General features: G+C 40.9%; 1 protein-coding gene across 1 annotated transcript; it reads right to left on the reverse strand.

The window, feature by feature from the left end:
• On the reverse strand, nt 1-18,026 carry SERINC1 (serine incorporator 1). The gene is made up of 10 exons (XM_075046854.1): nt 17,891-18,026; nt 11,930-12,091; nt 10,407-10,600; nt 6,495-6,574; nt 6,162-6,299; nt 5,033-5,202; nt 4,818-4,908; nt 3,534-3,675; nt 3,193-3,423; nt 1-1,621 (listed from the first exon to the last, which is right to left on the reverse strand). Exons 1-10 carry the CDS (start codon nt 17,927-17,929, stop codon nt 1,483-1,485), a joined length of 1,386 nt encoding a protein of 461 aa, XP_074902955.1. The 5' UTR covers nt 17,930-18,026; the 3' UTR covers nt 1-1,482.
• Nucleotides 18,027-18,031: the final 5 nt, after the last annotated feature.

Consider the following 18,031-nt stretch of genomic DNA (forward strand, 5'->3'; position numbering starts at 1 on the left):
TCATAGCACATCTTCATCCAAATTTATTTATTAGTAAGGTAATAACATGTTCCAAATTATTACAAGCCTTTACTAATCCTTCCATTACCATCTCAAGTTTGACTGACATGTCAGGCTTCTGCAGTAAATGTCAGGGTTTAGGTGCAGAATTAAAATAAAAGCTTAGAGAATAATTAGCAAGAGGATAAACACCACAGTAACAGATCAGCCTGACATCTGCCGAAGGCTCTCAGGTCACTCCCAGTCAGGCTGCTCTAGTCTCAAGTTGTAGCAAGTAACAGAGATATAAATAATGCAGCTTACATACTTCAAATACAAAGCAGCAAGCACAAAAGCATTTAAGATTTCATAACTGCACAGGAACTATATGGTATTTTAATCAAGCAGATTAATGTCCTGTCTCCTGCCTAGAGTTAGACTTTCTAGGCTCAAGTCCATCTCTGGCCATGGACAACAAGCAAAATACCTAATACATTAAGTGATTTCAAATTTAGAGCCCCGAATATATTAAGAAACACTTTTGTGGAAGCCTCAGTTAATGCAAGCCTCCTTTAGTTACTGTAATTTTTCCTCTGCTGCTTTTTTAACCACAATACTCAAAGAATTCCTCTAAAGGGCTTACACAGTTTTCACCACTTGGCTCCTTGCAAACTCTGTGATTGTAGCTTAGCCAAGAAAGTGGCACACAAAACGGCAATAAATTACAGCACAGCTATCCCATTTAAACTACTTTAAACAAACAAAAAAATAATAATACATAGATGTAAGGTGTAAACAGGTGCCTTAAAAACATGCTTCTGAGCATCTGGTACCAGGATGTTTCTCCCCAGGGTGTCTGTCCTCCCATCTGCCACGGGACACGTCAGACCCAACAGCACCAAGGAGGACATCGGCTCCTCTGCAGCTTCAGGTGCAGGTTTCCCCACTTAACATCTGTGCTAAAGGTATTGCTGCCCTCAGTGCAGGAAAAGGGCGGGCTGCTGGTGCCAATGTGCTGCAAGAGGTTCAGCGAACTCCAACAAGCAGAGTTTTGAGTCTAACAATGCTCACTCCAGACTTAATTTGGAATCAAGGCAACAGGGATCAAAGGCAGCCCCTCCTTTGCTTGCAAAGCCTGATCTAATACTGTTTTGTTACCCTAATTAACGCTTACGCTTTCTTTCCTACAACTATTTAATGTGACTGAGGGGAAAAAACCTACTTCCAAAAGGTCCTGATCTCAGATCTAATGCTCCCGAAGCTCCTATGAAAACCACCATTACAGCAATTGTCACTGAGCTCAGCTAGAAAAAGTCATTAGTGAAGTGACAAGAGACATGATTCAAGGTAATCATGCAGAATAAAGCAGGGTATATACTACATGGATAGCACACGCACGCATGCGCGTGCACACACATATTTACAACTGCACTATTATCTGGAATACTGTTTGTTTCATGGACACGGTGAAGCTAACGCAGTCTCCCTAGAGCGCAGCACAGCTTAGTCAAAGTCGCGGTTTGTGAGAACCAGCGGAGCAACCAGAGTCCACACGTAGAGCACAATGCCAATCCAGCTGGAAGATATCTTCACCCAGACAGATGGCCATTTGCTGGTCATTGTCTCATAAGAAGAATCTGGACTGTTAAAGAAGGAAAGAAAAAAAAAGATAAATTTGCAATTTTTGTTTCAATATGACATACTCATCGTAGTAAGCCACTCTTCAACAGTGTTTCCACAGTAGATCATTTTCACTTCTCCACCCCTCAAAGGACATCTCTACCCTTCTTCCAGGCAGTTCACGCCAATCTGTACAAGAACACCATTTGTAAGTTAAGTTGGTGTCACAGGAAGGTGGAAAGCAACAGCAGCCCAGAAAAATAGTAAGAGAAGCTGTCAAGAAGCAGAAATAATTACGAGGAATCTCTAAGCAAATCTGTGGAAAGGCAGGAAATGGATAGCATTTATAGATGCAAACAATGCACTTTACCTTGCCAAAAGACAACCCCTAGAAGAATTAACAATCTTGACCCATATTGACCCAAGCAGGGCCACAAATCAAATCCACAGCAGGACTATTAAGAATTACTTTTGAAGGAAATGCCTTTCTAGTATTGCTATTTTGATACAAATTGTCCTTTAACAAATTATTAGAGACCCTAATCTGTATTTTTAAATTCTGAAGAATACCTGCTCAAGCTGTTAACAACAATTCACATGCAGGAGAACCATTTTATTGTGAGGGTTTTTTCAGGGAGCAGACAACCTCATTTCCTTCCACCAGGCCCTGTCACAGACTGGCTGAGGTCGGAAGGGACCTCTGAAGGTCATCTGCTCCAACCCCCCTGCCCAAGGAGGGACACCTACAGCCAGCCAACCAGGACTATGCCCAGACGGCTTCTGAATACCTCCAAGGATGGAGACTCCACAACGTCCCTGGGCAGCCTGTGCCAGTGCTCAGTCACCCTTACAATGAAAATGTGTTTCCTGACGCTCAGAGGGAACCTCCCGTGCTTCAGTTTGTGCCCATTGTCTCTGGTCCTGTCACTGGGCACCGCTGAAAGGAGCCTGGCTCCGTCCTTTTTACATCCTCCCTTCAGGTATTTATTTATATACATTGATAAGATCCCCCAGAGCCTTCTCTTCTCCAGGCTGACCAGTCCCAACTCTCTCAGCCTCTCCTCGTGTAACAGATGCTCCAGCCCCTTCACCATCTTTGTGGCCCTTTGCTGGACTCTCTCCAGTGTCTCCATGTCTCTCCTGTACTGGGGAGCCCAGGACTGGACCCAGCACCCCAGGTGTGTCTCACCAGCGCCAAGCAGAGGGGAAGGATCATGTCTCCCTCAACCTGCTGATACAACATGTCCTATCTCTTCTTTTTCCATCTCTCTGCACCAGACGTGGGCCTGGTGTTTACTTATCTTTAATTACAGAATTTAAGACTCTATCCTGCTCACTTCAGCAGGACGTATTTCAGGAGTCCAGTGAATCATGAGAATTATCCTAGAAAATATGACAGGCACCTGTGAACGAGGCTGGCTACTCCAATTTTCAAATACAATTCACTTAATACAGATCAAACAGTATACTTCCCTTGAGAAGTCCCATTCAAGACCTACATTCCTCAGGGCACACAACTTATGCCTCCTTGTGCAGCAAAAGATAGCATCTTGTATGCTCGTTATTAGCACAATGTATCATCAAATGTAATACCTGTACCAGTTGGTAAGTGTCATCATGATATACAGCGATGCCAGGAAAAGCATGAAATGAAAGAAGGAGTAACTGTAAGTAACTCCATCCCTCTCGTTATCTATGGCTCGGTGAACATCATCTCCATCATCAAGGGAGCCGTCACTCCTGGGCATTCCATCCTCTATCAGTGTAGATTCATCACTGGTCAGCATCAGCTTGTTAACTTGGCTGTTGTTGGATGTTCGGATGCTGTATTTGACAGGAAAGGACACAGCATAGTTACCCAAATAAATACAATTTACTCTCTGACAATGAGAAGTAATACAAGTTAATAGTAAATTTTTTTAAAGGAATCTTACCTTGAATAGAGAACACACAGCAAAAACAAAACCAGTCCCACAATTCCTTGTGCATCCCACCACTGAACTACCTGACCTTGGGTTGGAATGGTGGTGCTGTTGTAACCAATGATGCTCAGCAAACTTGGGTTACAGCGCCTGTCTGTGGGAGAAGTTACATTAGAACTTACATAAAACAAGAACAGAGCAAATATTTAATAGTACATTTCCACACTGAATGCACAGTAATAGAAAGGAACTTTGTGACTGTGACAGTCATGAAGTAAAAAAGCTTTGAAACTAATTTTAGCCTATCAAGTCTCTCTAAAGCAGGGAAGTGACAGTATGCAGCATAAAAATCTGTCTCTTTGACCACATAAAAGGATTTTAAACTTATATAAGATATGCATCAACTGCTTTACCGTTCCACCTCATATAATAAGATGCAGCAAAATAAAAATGCTCTGCATATTAAGCCTTAGAAATTCTACCACTAGAAAACAAGTTTGACAAGCATATACTCTATAGATGGGGTACCAGCATCATCCCAGAGTTGGAAAAGAATGCTACAAAGTCACTTTCGTATTATCAAAGGTTCCCAACCCACGGCATCCACTGGTAACAAAGATGAAACAGCTGAAAGTAGTAGACAATCTTACTTCCCCACAATTCCATAATTACTGCAGCAATTAAATGACTCATACATATGCTATTACACAGAAGCACAGAAGATTGTCCATGATTAAGATTAAAAAGTCAGAGACCCAATTAAAAACACCAAAATCAATATTTGACAGTTTATTTCAATCATGCGAATTTCTGAATTTTTTTTTTTTTTTTTAGAGATGCTCAGCCGTTTTCAGACACAAAAAACATTGAATACATTTATTAATACTTTTTTTTTTTAAATCCTCACTTTGGAAAAATATAATCAGTAGCACCTCAGTCACCAGGTAAGAAACTTGAAACTTGGTAGGGAGATGAACCTTCCAGACACCTTGGAAGAGTTGTGGTAATATGCAAAATCTAAGCTTTAGAATACTGGAATCCTGCCAATAATAAGTAGAAGTTCTTCCATACGATAAATATAAGAGGAAATGAAAAACACGTTATCTTTGGAAGAACTATTTCTTTGGTATTATTACAGAAAATTGGGGTGGGGGAAGAGAACACAAACTAACAAGTCCTACCTCTAACTTGTATGCATTATAGCACCTCATTCTAATATTGCCTTGCAAAAAGGTGAAGATAGAATTTACTGCTGAACTGGTTACCCAAAAAGCCATATATTGCTACTACACTTACCTGGTTCGTTGGTCATAGCTGACCAAGTCAAATACATCGTATAAACTGTGATCACAGAAGACTGCAGCAAACCAGATCTTGGCTGAGATTCCTATACAAAGTAGTCATAGAACAACAAAGTTAGGCAAGTAAAAGTCTTGGGCACAATTATATCATAGGTTTCTGGGACTTATAACACAAGAAAACCCTAAAAGGTAATAGAATTAAAACTATACCTGAATCTTAGGCAGAATTGACATTATGGAAGCACCAATACACAGCAGCATGTTAACACTGATGAATGTCTTGTTTTCAGAACAACCTTCTGGATGAGTGTAATAAACATAAAACAAGACAATAGCTACTAGAGACAGTAGATAGTTGACAGCTGTAGCTGACAGCAGAGCTGTGAAAAGAGACAAAAAACAGAGTTAAACCGGTTAATAATGGAGAGTATTAAAATTGAAGTAATATTGCATGATTATCAGGTTTTGGATACAATATACAATGACCATTTGAGAGCAGCTCTGGGCACTGAAATTTAAAGGAAGAAAGTTCTTCTCAATACTCTGAGGTGTTAAAAAGAAAGAACACAATAAATGGGAAGCCTGAAGCCATACTTGATTCTCCAGTCCTCCCACAGCAAACAAGAAGAACAAGTATGAAGGAATACAGTTATACTACATACACTTTGGCTAAAAGCTTAAAAAAGAAACTGAAGAACTACTTCTCCAACAGAAGGAAAAACAAAATCTCATTTCCAAATTCCATCTTATTAAAAACATTGAAGAGTAAAGTGCCATTGCACAAAGACAGGCCATGCTGTCTTTTGAAACACTTAAAATATCACATCTGAAATGCTTTATTAAAATTAGCATATCGTTTCTCCAGTGTGATGACTTGTACTCTCCTTCACTATCCTGGCCTTTCACTCACCATATACTTTCAAAGAATGACCAACCGGCAGACAGAAAGAAAACAATTATTTGGGAGGCTTATGCTCAATATGAAGCAGTAACAGGCTAGTTAGTTTTTAGTCGGTGCTAAGGTGTAACAAAACCTGTGGATGACAAAAAAAAAAAACAACCCAACCCAAAACCCTACAACTGCCACTTCTCTGCTATCATAAGCTGATGCCCTGCTCCCAGGGATTAGATCTTCTTGCTCAGAGGCTGCTGCTCCCCGCCCTGCCCCCCTCCCCTTATTTAACTTGACATCAAAAGGACAGCAAGACAACAGAGCTGAACTACACCATCTGAGAAAATGATACTCATGCACCAAGCAGCCCTTCTGCACTATGGTAAAATGCACTACTCGCGTAATGCACAATGAAATTGAAAACTTGATTGTAGTACAGTCCTTTACCTGCATACCAGCACCTTGAGTTTCCTTCCTCCATTTTTTCAACCCAAGATTCATTCCAGGAGTGAGCAAAGTCAATAAGCAAGACCAGCTGAATAAGAATAAAGCAGAATGCTCCAGCCATACCTACATAAAACCACACTAAAAGAGAAATAAAACAAAACCAGTTCAGAACCATAGATAGTTTACCACCCTGTCTTAATGTCCCTAGACACAGAAAAGTGCTATAGTTACACAGCTACAATTAAAACTGTAAGACAACAGGATGCACTTAAGTTTTGTTTTAAAACCAGTTATGATTGTACCATGATACAGTGGAAGACAATATTCCCTTACCAGTTGTAAATGGTCCCTCTGGTATGAAGAAAGCTCCAACACTAATTGCGAGTGCTGTTGCAAATTTAAAGAACCAGAATCTAAAGGGAAATAACAAAAAAAACCAAAACAAAACAAAAAAAAAAAGTCAGGCAACTGCTTAAGTCTGATCTAATTCACAGAACTTGAAAGTACACAAAATGCTCATCCTTAAGAGTTGTTTTTTTAATTCACAACTCACTTCCTTTGAAGTAGGATGAAAATCTTACCTTATCTGCCCAAGATGTTTGTTCTCCAGAAAATTATGCTTAAACTGTGCTAGACTGACACAGAGTTTGACACATTTCCTGAAGATAGCTCACTTGTGTTACAAATGAAGCCAGGGTGGAATATAATTGAGTTGTGGGGTTTTTGTTTTTTTGGTTTTTTTAAGGTTTTTAACTAGAGCAGTGAGATTATTGAACTGCCTGCATATCAGAAAAAATGGTTTAAAAAAATCCCTACCTGTTTTTAGCACCAAAACCAAAAGGGTAGAAGATCTGGTTGGTGCCTACAATGACAGAAAACATTATGCTGGAGTTCCCTACCAATCTTGATTCTTTTCCTACAAGAGAGAGATGTACAAAAGCCTAGATTCTTCCCACCTAACTTCAGACTCTTTAGGCCTACATCTGATGAGGATTTATCACAACAACAAAAGCCAAGGATTTATCCTTCACAGAAAGGACACAATCAAATTCTAAGTTCCTGTTCCAGTTCAGTAGCACTCTTGGGTTTTTTTCCAGTAAAAGATACACATTCATGGACAAACAAAACAGATCACACGTTTCCTAAAAATCAGACAAGGAAATATCTTCCACGAAAGATTCCCCAAACTCACCTCAAATACAGACTGTGTACAAATATACCCTGCATAGGGAACTTCACATCAAGAAGTTATGCCAACAAAACTGTAAAAAGGTGAAGACTATTTTTTCTGATCACAGTGACAGGCAGCTCCAAATATAGGCACAGTACCATCTACATGTACTTCAAAACTGAATATAGCACAAAGGCATGTACCACAGCCCCGTGATGTCAAATACTTGCATGGTTTTCAAGTTTTATATCCCTTCCCATTTCTTTCCCATATTTTAAACAAGTTTAATCTCTCCTTCTGGCTGCTACAATCAGGTGATGGTGACCAGAGGAATGAATTCCAGTTCTGTGGAGAGGAACTGTGTCAAAGGACACAAGTGCAGAATATGGGAAAAATGGTCTAATTCACTGGGATATAGCAAAGTGACTAAACGCACTTTGATAGCTGAATTAACTTACAACATTTATGGTGTAATACATACCCCACTAAAACTAGTTTTTGAATCCACATGTGGAATTTTATATTTTTCTAATCAATGTCATTCTCAATTATAGAAATAAGAAGAGATTCAAGTTTGTATAAATTTCATCTCTAATTCCAGAATTTTTTAAGGGATCTAAACACTCTACCCATATAATGTGCGTGACAGCCAAAAACAATACTGATCTGAAATAATACCTACAGTTGCTATGCATTCTGTGCAAGCCACCAGCAATCCTATGAATATAAGTGATTTTTTTCTGTTATTATTAACCTGAGGCAAGAAACCATTCTGACTGCTGTTACAAAAGCAAAGAAGGTGAACATTGGCACTACACCACATTACTGGGCTTAATTTGCATGCAAGTATGAAAAAGTTAGTACACATACATGGCAAAACCTAATATTCTGAATATTTCAAACCACTGACAGGAAGATTACATTGTAAAGTATTACTGAGGATACATACAATTTCAAAAACCAAAAGCCATGGGTTTCATAAAGCTACCTGTAATGCATACTATTGAAGCAACTAGTTATTACAGAAGTGTTGGAAGTAACATTATTAAATATTTTACCACTAACAGTTAACAAGTACCATCTTTCCTTTTATACTAGTGCTGACACTAGATTGGCTAAGAAGAGTAAACTGCTATGGGTTGCATAAATAGTAACAAAATTTGTACTGGAGAGCACAACTCCAGATAACAATATCAAGAAGATCCCCAACACTTAAGGAGTGGTTTTAGGTAAAAAGACTTTATGTCATATAAAAGGTGTCTTTTATTGTAACAAAAAAATCACCCCACAAAGTATTGATATAGAATGTACCTGAACCATTTTCTTCTTGCTTGTAACAAGTATGCTCTCCTGAACAAAGCAGGGCGGAGCGAAAGGCTGAACTGAGTTACTGCTGCTAATGCATCCTAATACTGTAGCCAGCCTCTTTTTCTTTAGACCGAAACAAACAAAAGTAGTCAACAAAGCAATATTCTGCTCAGTCTTAATTATTTTCTTTTCTCCTTGTCCTGGTTTCAGCTGGGATAGAGTTAATTTTCTTTCTAGTAGCTGGTACTATGTTATGTTTTGGATTTAGGATGAGGAAAATGTTGGTAACACACTGATGTTTTCAGTTGTTGCTAAGTAGTGTTTAGACTAAGTCAAGGCTTTTTCAGCTTCTCATGCCCAGCCAGCGAGAAGGCTGGAGGGGCACAAGGAGTTGGGAGGGGACACAGCCAGGACAGCTGACCCCAACTGGCCAAAGGGGCATTCCATACCATGTGATGTCATGTCCAGTATATAAACTGGGGGGAGCTGGCTGGGGCGGCAGATCACTGCTCAGGAACTAACTGGGTATCAGCTGGCGAGTGGTAAGCAATTGCATTGTGCATCACTTGTTTTGTATATTCCAATCCTTTTTTTATTACTGTCATTTTATTATTGTTACTATTATCATTATTAGTTTCTTCCTTTCTGTCTTCTAAACTGTTCTTATCTCAACCCATGAGTTTTACTTTTTTTTCCCCCCAATTCTCTCACCCATCATACTGGTTGCGGGGGGAAGCGAGTGGGCAGCTGTGTGGTGCTTAGTTGCTGGCTGGGGTTAAACAACGACACCCCTACAGAAATCATTTGAAGTTTTTTCTCAGTTTATGCTAAACATGTTTAATGTTATTATACTGAATATAAAATGAAATTACTTCTTCATTTTTATGGCTTAGCTGTTCATAGCTTCCGTTAAATACAATCATCTTGAAAAAGTAGTAGTCTAAGCAATCAGTGTGACCTGCAAGACTAGGCACCATAAATGGTTTTATGCTTTTTAGTGCCATCCCCTATTACAAATATTTACATCTCCTTAGTTCAAGAAGCTACATTACACATAGGCTGAGCCTGGATGAAAACTACCAGTTGTACCAACCTGCAAGCTAAAATTTCACTATTATCTTCCAGCTGATAAACCTAACTATAATGAAATGCCAAAGAAAAATTTACTGGGAAGCTCAGAAACTAAATACATAACTCACTCTTCTTTATGCAGAGGGGAGACTGAAAAAAACATAGCAGAGGGGGAAGAGATATGTTATGTATCTATATCGATATATAGATAACTGTGATAATCTTTAAAATAAAACTGTTCAGAAAAGAGCAAACCCTTACAAACATCAAAGTTAAGAGGAATGTAATTCCTAGAGGACAGGTGAGGCTTTTTAATATTTCTCTTTGTTGAAAAAAAAAAATCTCAGTGGAGTGAAACTTAGTACCATTATTCATCTCTGAATTTTGTCGTCTTTGGACAAAAGCAGAACCTCTAATCTTGGGAAACCTCTGGAGAGGTTATGCATTGCCATAGTTCAGGCTCTGAAAAGTGACAGCCATGTGTATCTTTTCCTCTTACAAAAATTAATCTGCTGTGTCTAAGAACTCTAATAACTTTGAATGCCCTCTACTGCAACAATGCTCCTCTAGCTACTATGAAATTGTCTGTGGAACAGTAAATTTGACCAGGATGCTCAGCCACAGGCTTTATTTTCACAGTAGCTGTATCTCATATGCAGACACCACCCATCTCTGTTCTCATTTCTGTATCTTACCCATTGTGCACCGCTGCTCTTGGGTCGTTGCTGCTCTTCACTTTGATCATCAATAAGGAGAAAAGAAGGAAGAACATTGCCATACCAAAGCACACACGGTACACGGCTTTGTAACCAACTAGTACGTCGCAATTCACGTGGCCATGCACACCAGGAATAGTTGTTCCCATTCCTCCATCACAAAATCCAGGAATCTGTGATAAATACAAGGGATACTTCAGTGATGTGTAAAAGGCCTCCTGTGAGTAAATATGTATTAGCTATTTATTAATATACAACTCATTAATATTGTAACGTTATGCAACTATTAACATTGCTAGAATATACGATACTGAACAGCTGTATTGTTAGTTATAGTCCAAGCAGAATATTAAACACACTCAAGGAAAAAAATCCCACAGGCAAATTCTAAACAAAACCAAAAATAAATCTTATTAACAGTAGTGGGTTGTTGTTTTGTTAGGGTTTTTTTGTTGTTGTTAGGAATTTCAGAACTTTTCAAAGAAATGCAATTTTCACTTGCTGATCTGAATCAGGAGATAAATAAAAAAAATAATGGGATTTGGTACATTTGACTTGACAGTTACTATCAAGTTCATGCAATAGCTAGGAGAACGCAGCCTGCTTACATCTTTTTAAAACAGAAACAGCCTCCCCCAAAAAAGTAACATCACAATCAATTACAAGTATCTGTAACTTCCATATGAAACAGCTGAGAATATCCTTTCCAGTTATTACCAGGACATGAGCAACACCTTTCTGAAGTCAAATCATACTCCAGAAGGCTGTAATTTTCTTTCCTAGGTGACTAACATGGCTCTCACTGAAGCTCTAATGTGGTTACCATACCACACTGAAATAAACATTTACACATGAACGAATCATTGGGGGTGGGGGTGGGGGGGGGTGTCAAAAGCATGCCTAACACAAGTTACTATCTACTAGAAAAAGAAAAAAAATTAAAGATAGCACAACAAAGACTAACAGAACCAAAGCACATGCAAACCGACGTCAGTGAATCTATAAGCTCTTCTATAACTCAAATTATTACTCCATAATTTTACACAGACTACCGTATCTTCATAACTAATAAACTGTAAAATCATACAATTAATAAACTGTATGGAATTTTAACTAGGACAGCACAATGAAACTAGAAGTCACCTTAGATTGTGATTAGTTTTCACTCTTTTATTAACAACAATCAAAATCAATCAAGTGCCACAAATACAAGTATCTCAATGATATATAATTTATAACTCCATATACATACATTATATTTTCTGCTCTGAGCTATTAAAGAACAGGCACAACTTTATTTCTAAATAGTGCTTTTCATCTATGCAGTGACTGTCCCAGGAGTTCTTTGTTTATTTGACCTACAGTCAAATTAACAGTGACTGTGAAGCACAGGTGGCAGCACAATTACAAATTTCCACATAAACCCCATGCTTTCAAGATGTCATTTACAATTTTCTGTGACATTTGTTCTACCAAATATGTTAGCAAAGAAGTAACCTGACCTTCTTCAGCTGCTCTTCCATGCCTGGTATTAACATCACACAGGCAACACTCACGCCAAGAAGTAAAAAGAACGCATAAATCAGGCGAGTTATGGTGGAGTTGTTTCCACTGGGGCAGCATCGGCACAGCAGGCACGGGGCACTTCCACATAAGCATGGTACCTGACAGAGACAGAAAATGAAACAGATTCTTTAAAAAGTTTTGCATTGCTAGATTTCAGTATTTAATCAGGCTGTGTAGATCATCAGAAGTTATGATAGAAAATGACTCATCTTATGCATCCCATCACTTAGTGTAGACTAAGCCACTGCAACGTTACAGAGCCTTCTAACAATCTTAGCAGCGTTTCCCAACGCACCACTGTACAGTGAAATTAGTGCTATGTCAAAAGTAATCATTTATCCATTCAGAGGAAATAAAGACTGGATTCAGGCTCATGTGTTCTCTTGAATTTCATTTAATTTCAGCTAAATGAGACGCAAGGATTGCTTTTAGTTAACAACTACATCCTCCTTTCCACAGCTGCAGAGATTAAATAAATATACCACAGGAAAAAAAAAAATATGAGCACAACTGCCATCTAGATACACTTTCAGCATCTGGCAGAGTTGGATCACAATCCTCACTGGGGCCATGAACATTACTGGAGGGCAAACAATAGGTAAAATAGCCTAAAGCTTAGGTTGCAAATTATTGCATACTTAGCAGCTACTCACATATCACCTAATTCTGTTAGCTGGCAAAGACAACTTATGCAATGTAAAAGTTACAAATCTCAAGAACAAAGCAAACACACAGTACACGTATTATCACTGCTACCAAATATCAACAGTAAAAGCGAATAGGAATGCTGCACAGTTGCAGTACTACAAGGGAAGAAAACAGGACAAAGTTTACCTGTATGTAATTCTTAAACAGAAAATTGTGGGAAGAAGGAAAGGGAGCAGATAGTGCTATTTCACCGGGGCGGGGGGGGCGGGGAGCAGGAAACTTCACCCCTTTGCAATTTTCTGCCACTTGCCAAGTGACAACAATTCAGGAAGCGAAAGAAGGACAAAGTTCCACATGTAAACATAAGCCAAAACAGAAAAGGTACAGTCAAAATGTTTTGGGTTGTTGTTTTGTTGTTTGTTTGTTTTTTTAATTTACAAATAAATTACTCTGCCTAGAAGACATGGGAAATCCCAGTGAGCAGTGAACAGCTAGGTTTTGGAGGCCACATATTTTTCAGCTAAAGTAAAGTTACCAAGCGAGCGCTGCCTTATCTGAGCTACAACAGACCACGCAACCTCTGACAAAGATACTGAATGGCAGCAAAACCCAGCTTCTCCTCCAGCACCCACGCAGGGACACTTCCACCACGTGACGCAAGCCACAGGCTTCAATGACCGCAGGAAAGACACCCAGTCAGTCACATAAGAACATGACTAGTTACATGGCCACATGACCAGTGCATGTCAATCATCGAGTAGGACTGGCATGTGTCAAAGAGAGTTCTTAAAAGTGTAGTCATATGACAAACTAAAATGGCACCAGCCTGCCGCTACCAGGAAGACCCCAGGGCTTGCAGGGAAGAGCAGACAGACTGCCACGACGCTCTCGGCAGCCTCCTGAGAAGCCCTCAGGAAAAGGCTCAGATTATCTGTTCTTACAGGTTCAGCCAGACCCACACACTGGACCCACAAACTGGGTCTTTTAAATAATTTCCTCGTGTTCTTTTCATACTTGTGATCCTTTCCAACGATGGAGAAGCCAAGAATTTTCACTCTGCTACAGTAAAAGATATTATATTGCCCTTTTTAACCTCCTCCTCCACTCAGTATCGTTACAGCACAAGGAGTATGAAGGTGTTGATTCCCTGAGAGGTTTCATCTCGATATAAGAAGAAATTTTTCACAGTGAAAACAATCACTCACTGCAACAACCTCCCCAAGGGCATGGTAGAGTCCCCATCACTGGAGGTTTTCAAGACACGACTGGACAGGGTGCTAGATCATCTCATCTAGGCTCCCTTCCCACAAAAGGTCGGACCAGATGATTGTTCGAGGCTGTTCTATGGCTGCAAGCAACTACATTAGGGGCATCTACGCTTAGTAAGCAGGAAATGTATAGCAAATATTGGCTTAGGATGCATCAGGATTTTATAGTACTAATGCATTACATTATTTCCTCCACACATACAAATAACCCTTCGAGTGAAGAATATTTCTATGTTCAAAAAAATTACTTTCTTGAACTAATTCTGTCTGCATTAATATTTTTAAAGATACAGTTGAATAAAAGGTTGAATTTGGCAGAGTAGAATATAAGCCTAGGCTCATCTGCTGCAGCAAATTTCGTGCAAGGACCGTCTGGCACAAAAGTGACTTCTCTGGAGAATCCCAGTGTTAAATTGTTTGTTAAATACCTAAGTAATTCAAGCAGCCTCCTCCTGAGTGCATCAAGGAGAACACAGGAATGCATGTTTCTAGAGACAGGGGAGGCTTACAGTGGCTGAAATAAAGATGACTGTCTTCCCCCCACTGGGAAACAACGTGCCTCAAACGAGGCGATATACCTCCTTTAAGTGTCTGAGCTCCAACACTAGCTTTTAAAACGTTTTGTCCCCAAACGGCTCATCCTTACAAGCTGTGCTCATGCGTATCCCTGAACAAGAGCCCTATTGATAGTTAATACTATTTATACAAGTCAGCCATTTCTACAAGGAATCACGCTACAGTCTTGAGTCCCTCTTTCTTTTAGCAAGACAGAATAAAATATATACCATTTCAATAAAATATTATTATTGTACTACAGGCAAAAACACTTCTAACAAGTAACAGACTTCAAAAAGAACAGAGAGCAAAGAACATTTGGCCCATGGAACTGAGTTTACCAGCAGAGGAGACAAGAACAGTTTGTGTCACTTTCTTCCTAAATCCAGAACTCGCCTCCTACAAAAAAAATACTACAGGGCAAACAGTAAGATACTACTACACAGATCAAAGCTTAACATTAACTCCCCAGGGGAAGCCAGCGTAGTCAGAGATGCAGACAAAGAGTTACCCTGCAATCAGTTTTGAGCTTGCTTTCTTAAGGAAGCTCGGACAACAGTCACTAAGTCACAACTGCATAAACCTATTGCCATCCAGGAACTTTTGGACCTACCAAGCAGCTCGCATCCCTGCACATTTTTGAGAAAAATGAACAACTCAGTGTTCACTGAGGCAAAATAAGAAAAGATGACCCACACACCTATTCTGGGAGCAGCCAGCTGGGCAGACAAGTTAATTCATGCCTGCTAAACCAGTCACTTCATTCTCTAGGGCAGTGGAAATTGCAGGAGGAACACATAACAGGATGAGTATTGCAGGAGAGAGGATGGGAGGGAAAACCCCACAAAACCACTGAAAGTCAAGTGTTATTGCCCCTGATGCACACAGAACAAGTTTTTAGTATCGAATGTAATCTTCTTACTGGGATAATGACTAAATAATTACATACTAAATTCAGTATTTGCAAAAACACTAAGCCCCCCGCTGGGCCTAGTCAGGTTTTAGCTACATCATCCCTACTCATATGCTTAAAGGAACCAATTCAATCAAGATCTTTGCCTTGATACAGAGTATTAAAGTGAGCAAAACAGCAGCTGAGCTATTTCAGAGAACAATGCAGTAGAGGCAAAACCCAGCAGAGTGAAAATGGCACTGCCTGACCAATCTAGGTCGTCAGGATCAGAAGACTTTTGGTGAGATGACAGTGGTCTTAAGGCATTCCCCCACCACCACCTCCCTCTCCAACAGGCTCATCTTTGCTCTTAAAAACGCTTAACAGAAACACTGCCTGATCAGCATACAGTAGGGCAGAGCTACAACTGGCAAGTAACACCACACAAAAAATCCAGACGAAATAAAGGTACAAGGCCAGATGCTGAGGTCATTTACCCTGAGCAGCTCTGCATGGCACAACACGCGGCCTTGCAGAGAAGCTCCACAGCTAAAGCAACGCCTGCAGCAGCATCTTCCCTGACAAAAGAGGAGTATGTTTCCTGGCCATGGCACGGTCTGCGCTAGCACAAACTCTGCTACATCTGGCCCCCCTGCTACCTCACCCTCACTGCTTGTTTCTCTTTCAGAGCCACAAATGGTGTTTATACTGACATATCCTTAGAGACCAGCACAGACAGCAGAGACAGCTCCCCTATAAGAACTGTTGTATAGGCTTTAAGTGCTGACTAGCTGTGGTTTTAAATCTGGAAAGAAAATCAACACTTTAAAGCCATCAGGGGGAAAAAAAAAAAGACCCACCCAAATACAAAAAACCCGATTTGTTGGGGCACTTTAAAGGAAGGGGTGGGGGTTAGTTACCCACAGTAAATCTGGCTTAATCATGATTACATGCTCATGTAAATCATTTTGTCTAAAAGACCATTAGCTGAATTTCTCTGTACAGAAACAAATACTCAAAACCAAGAGCAAGTATACAGGGATTCTTCAGGCACTACACACACCAGTCAGTCATCAGAAAGGCTGTTTATGCACTTGAAAACGCAGTATATATTAACTCAAGTATTTGAATTAAAACCTATAGTTGTACTGTCGCTTAGTATTTGACAATAATTTAAAATGTTAACTATATTCACCTAGTAATTAAAGTCTAACTGGCTAATCCATTAAGTAGTGTTTAAAATGTTAATTAAAGCAAAATGAACACTGACAGTACTTTGTTAACAGGATACTGTCAGTGTTCTAGTCACTTATTTACATAAGTATCTGCCTGGAAGCTTAGCTCACACAAATCTACCAATTCTAGGATCACTTCCTAGAATTTGTACAGGAGATTAAGGAGTCAAGTATCATCTCTCTAATTAAAATGTCACTCTGTACTAGGGGAACCAAAGTCCATATATTTTGATAGCACAAAAAATAGGGGCTTAAATCAATATGAGGTTTTGTTAGACCACCAAGTCGTGTGTATGAACTGCTCAAATATATGTAATTTCATTTAATCCAAGTATGGTACAATATTTTTGGTATGGAAAATTCAGGTTTTCACAATCCCACTGACATTTTTAAGGCAAAGGTCTCAAGATTCACAATCCACCTGACTGCGTCTATTTGCATGGGGACTAAGCTTGGAAAGACATATCGCCACTTAAGGATAAAACAACAATGCCTGAACCAAGGACTGCCAAGCAGGATCTCTACCAACTTCTCTGCATAGTGACAACAGTTTTCAAACCATCTCAAACTCCTCTTTCCCACTAAGGAAAAAAAAAAACACCTGACGATGCTCAGCATGGTGGTGACGCACTGCGCGGTGGGAAAACGATGGCTCGATAAGACAAAGATGCTACAAAGGGCGGAGCTGCTCAAGACAAAGCCATAAGAAAGAGAAATTAAATACAATCATCAGGATCAGGGAAACACGCGAGGTTTATTTCCCCCCGAAAAAAACCGCCGAACTTCAAAGCATTTAATTAGGTTTTGACCCCTTTACAGGCTCGGGGAGGGGGAATTTCGGCGGAGACAGCGTCACCTCCCACACCAGAACGCGGATTCAGCGGCGGCCAAGCAGCGCGACGGGCCGCCCTGCCTGAACGAGCACGGAGCTCCCCATCGCCCCAGCGGATCCCTGGGGACCCCCGGAGAAGCCCGAGAAGGGGGGGGGGGGGGGGGGGGGGGCGAACACGACCGCGGCGGGGGAGCGCCCCAGGGCCTTCCTCCTCCTCTTCCTCCTCCTCTTCCTTCTCCTCCGGCCCGGCGGGGAGAGAGCCCTGCCCCGCAGGACCGGCGGCCTACTCGCGGAGGGGACCTACAGCCCGGCCGCGCTGGAGGAGGCGGGCAGACAGCGCCACAGACGCCCCCCGGCAGACAAAAGGGCCCGGGGAGGCGACGGGCGAGGCCCGGGGAGGGGGAGCCCGGTCAGCGGCCTGCAACGGGCAAAGAGGGTCAGGGAACCGCCGGCCGCCCCCACCTTACCCAGCTCGCCATGGAGCAGAGGCCCAGGACGCTGCCCATGGTCGGCGGCGGGCCCCGGCTCCGGCTCCTCAAGATGGAAGCGCGGCGGCGGCGGCTGGCGGCGGGGTTGTTTACTGCTCCCGCCGCCGCTTCCGGCTTGCT

This window comes from Buteo buteo, chromosome 15, assembly GCF_964188355.1.
Source record: "Buteo buteo chromosome 15, bButBut1.hap1.1, whole genome shotgun sequence".
NCBI lineage: Eukaryota > Metazoa > Chordata > Aves > Accipitriformes > Accipitridae > Buteo > Buteo buteo.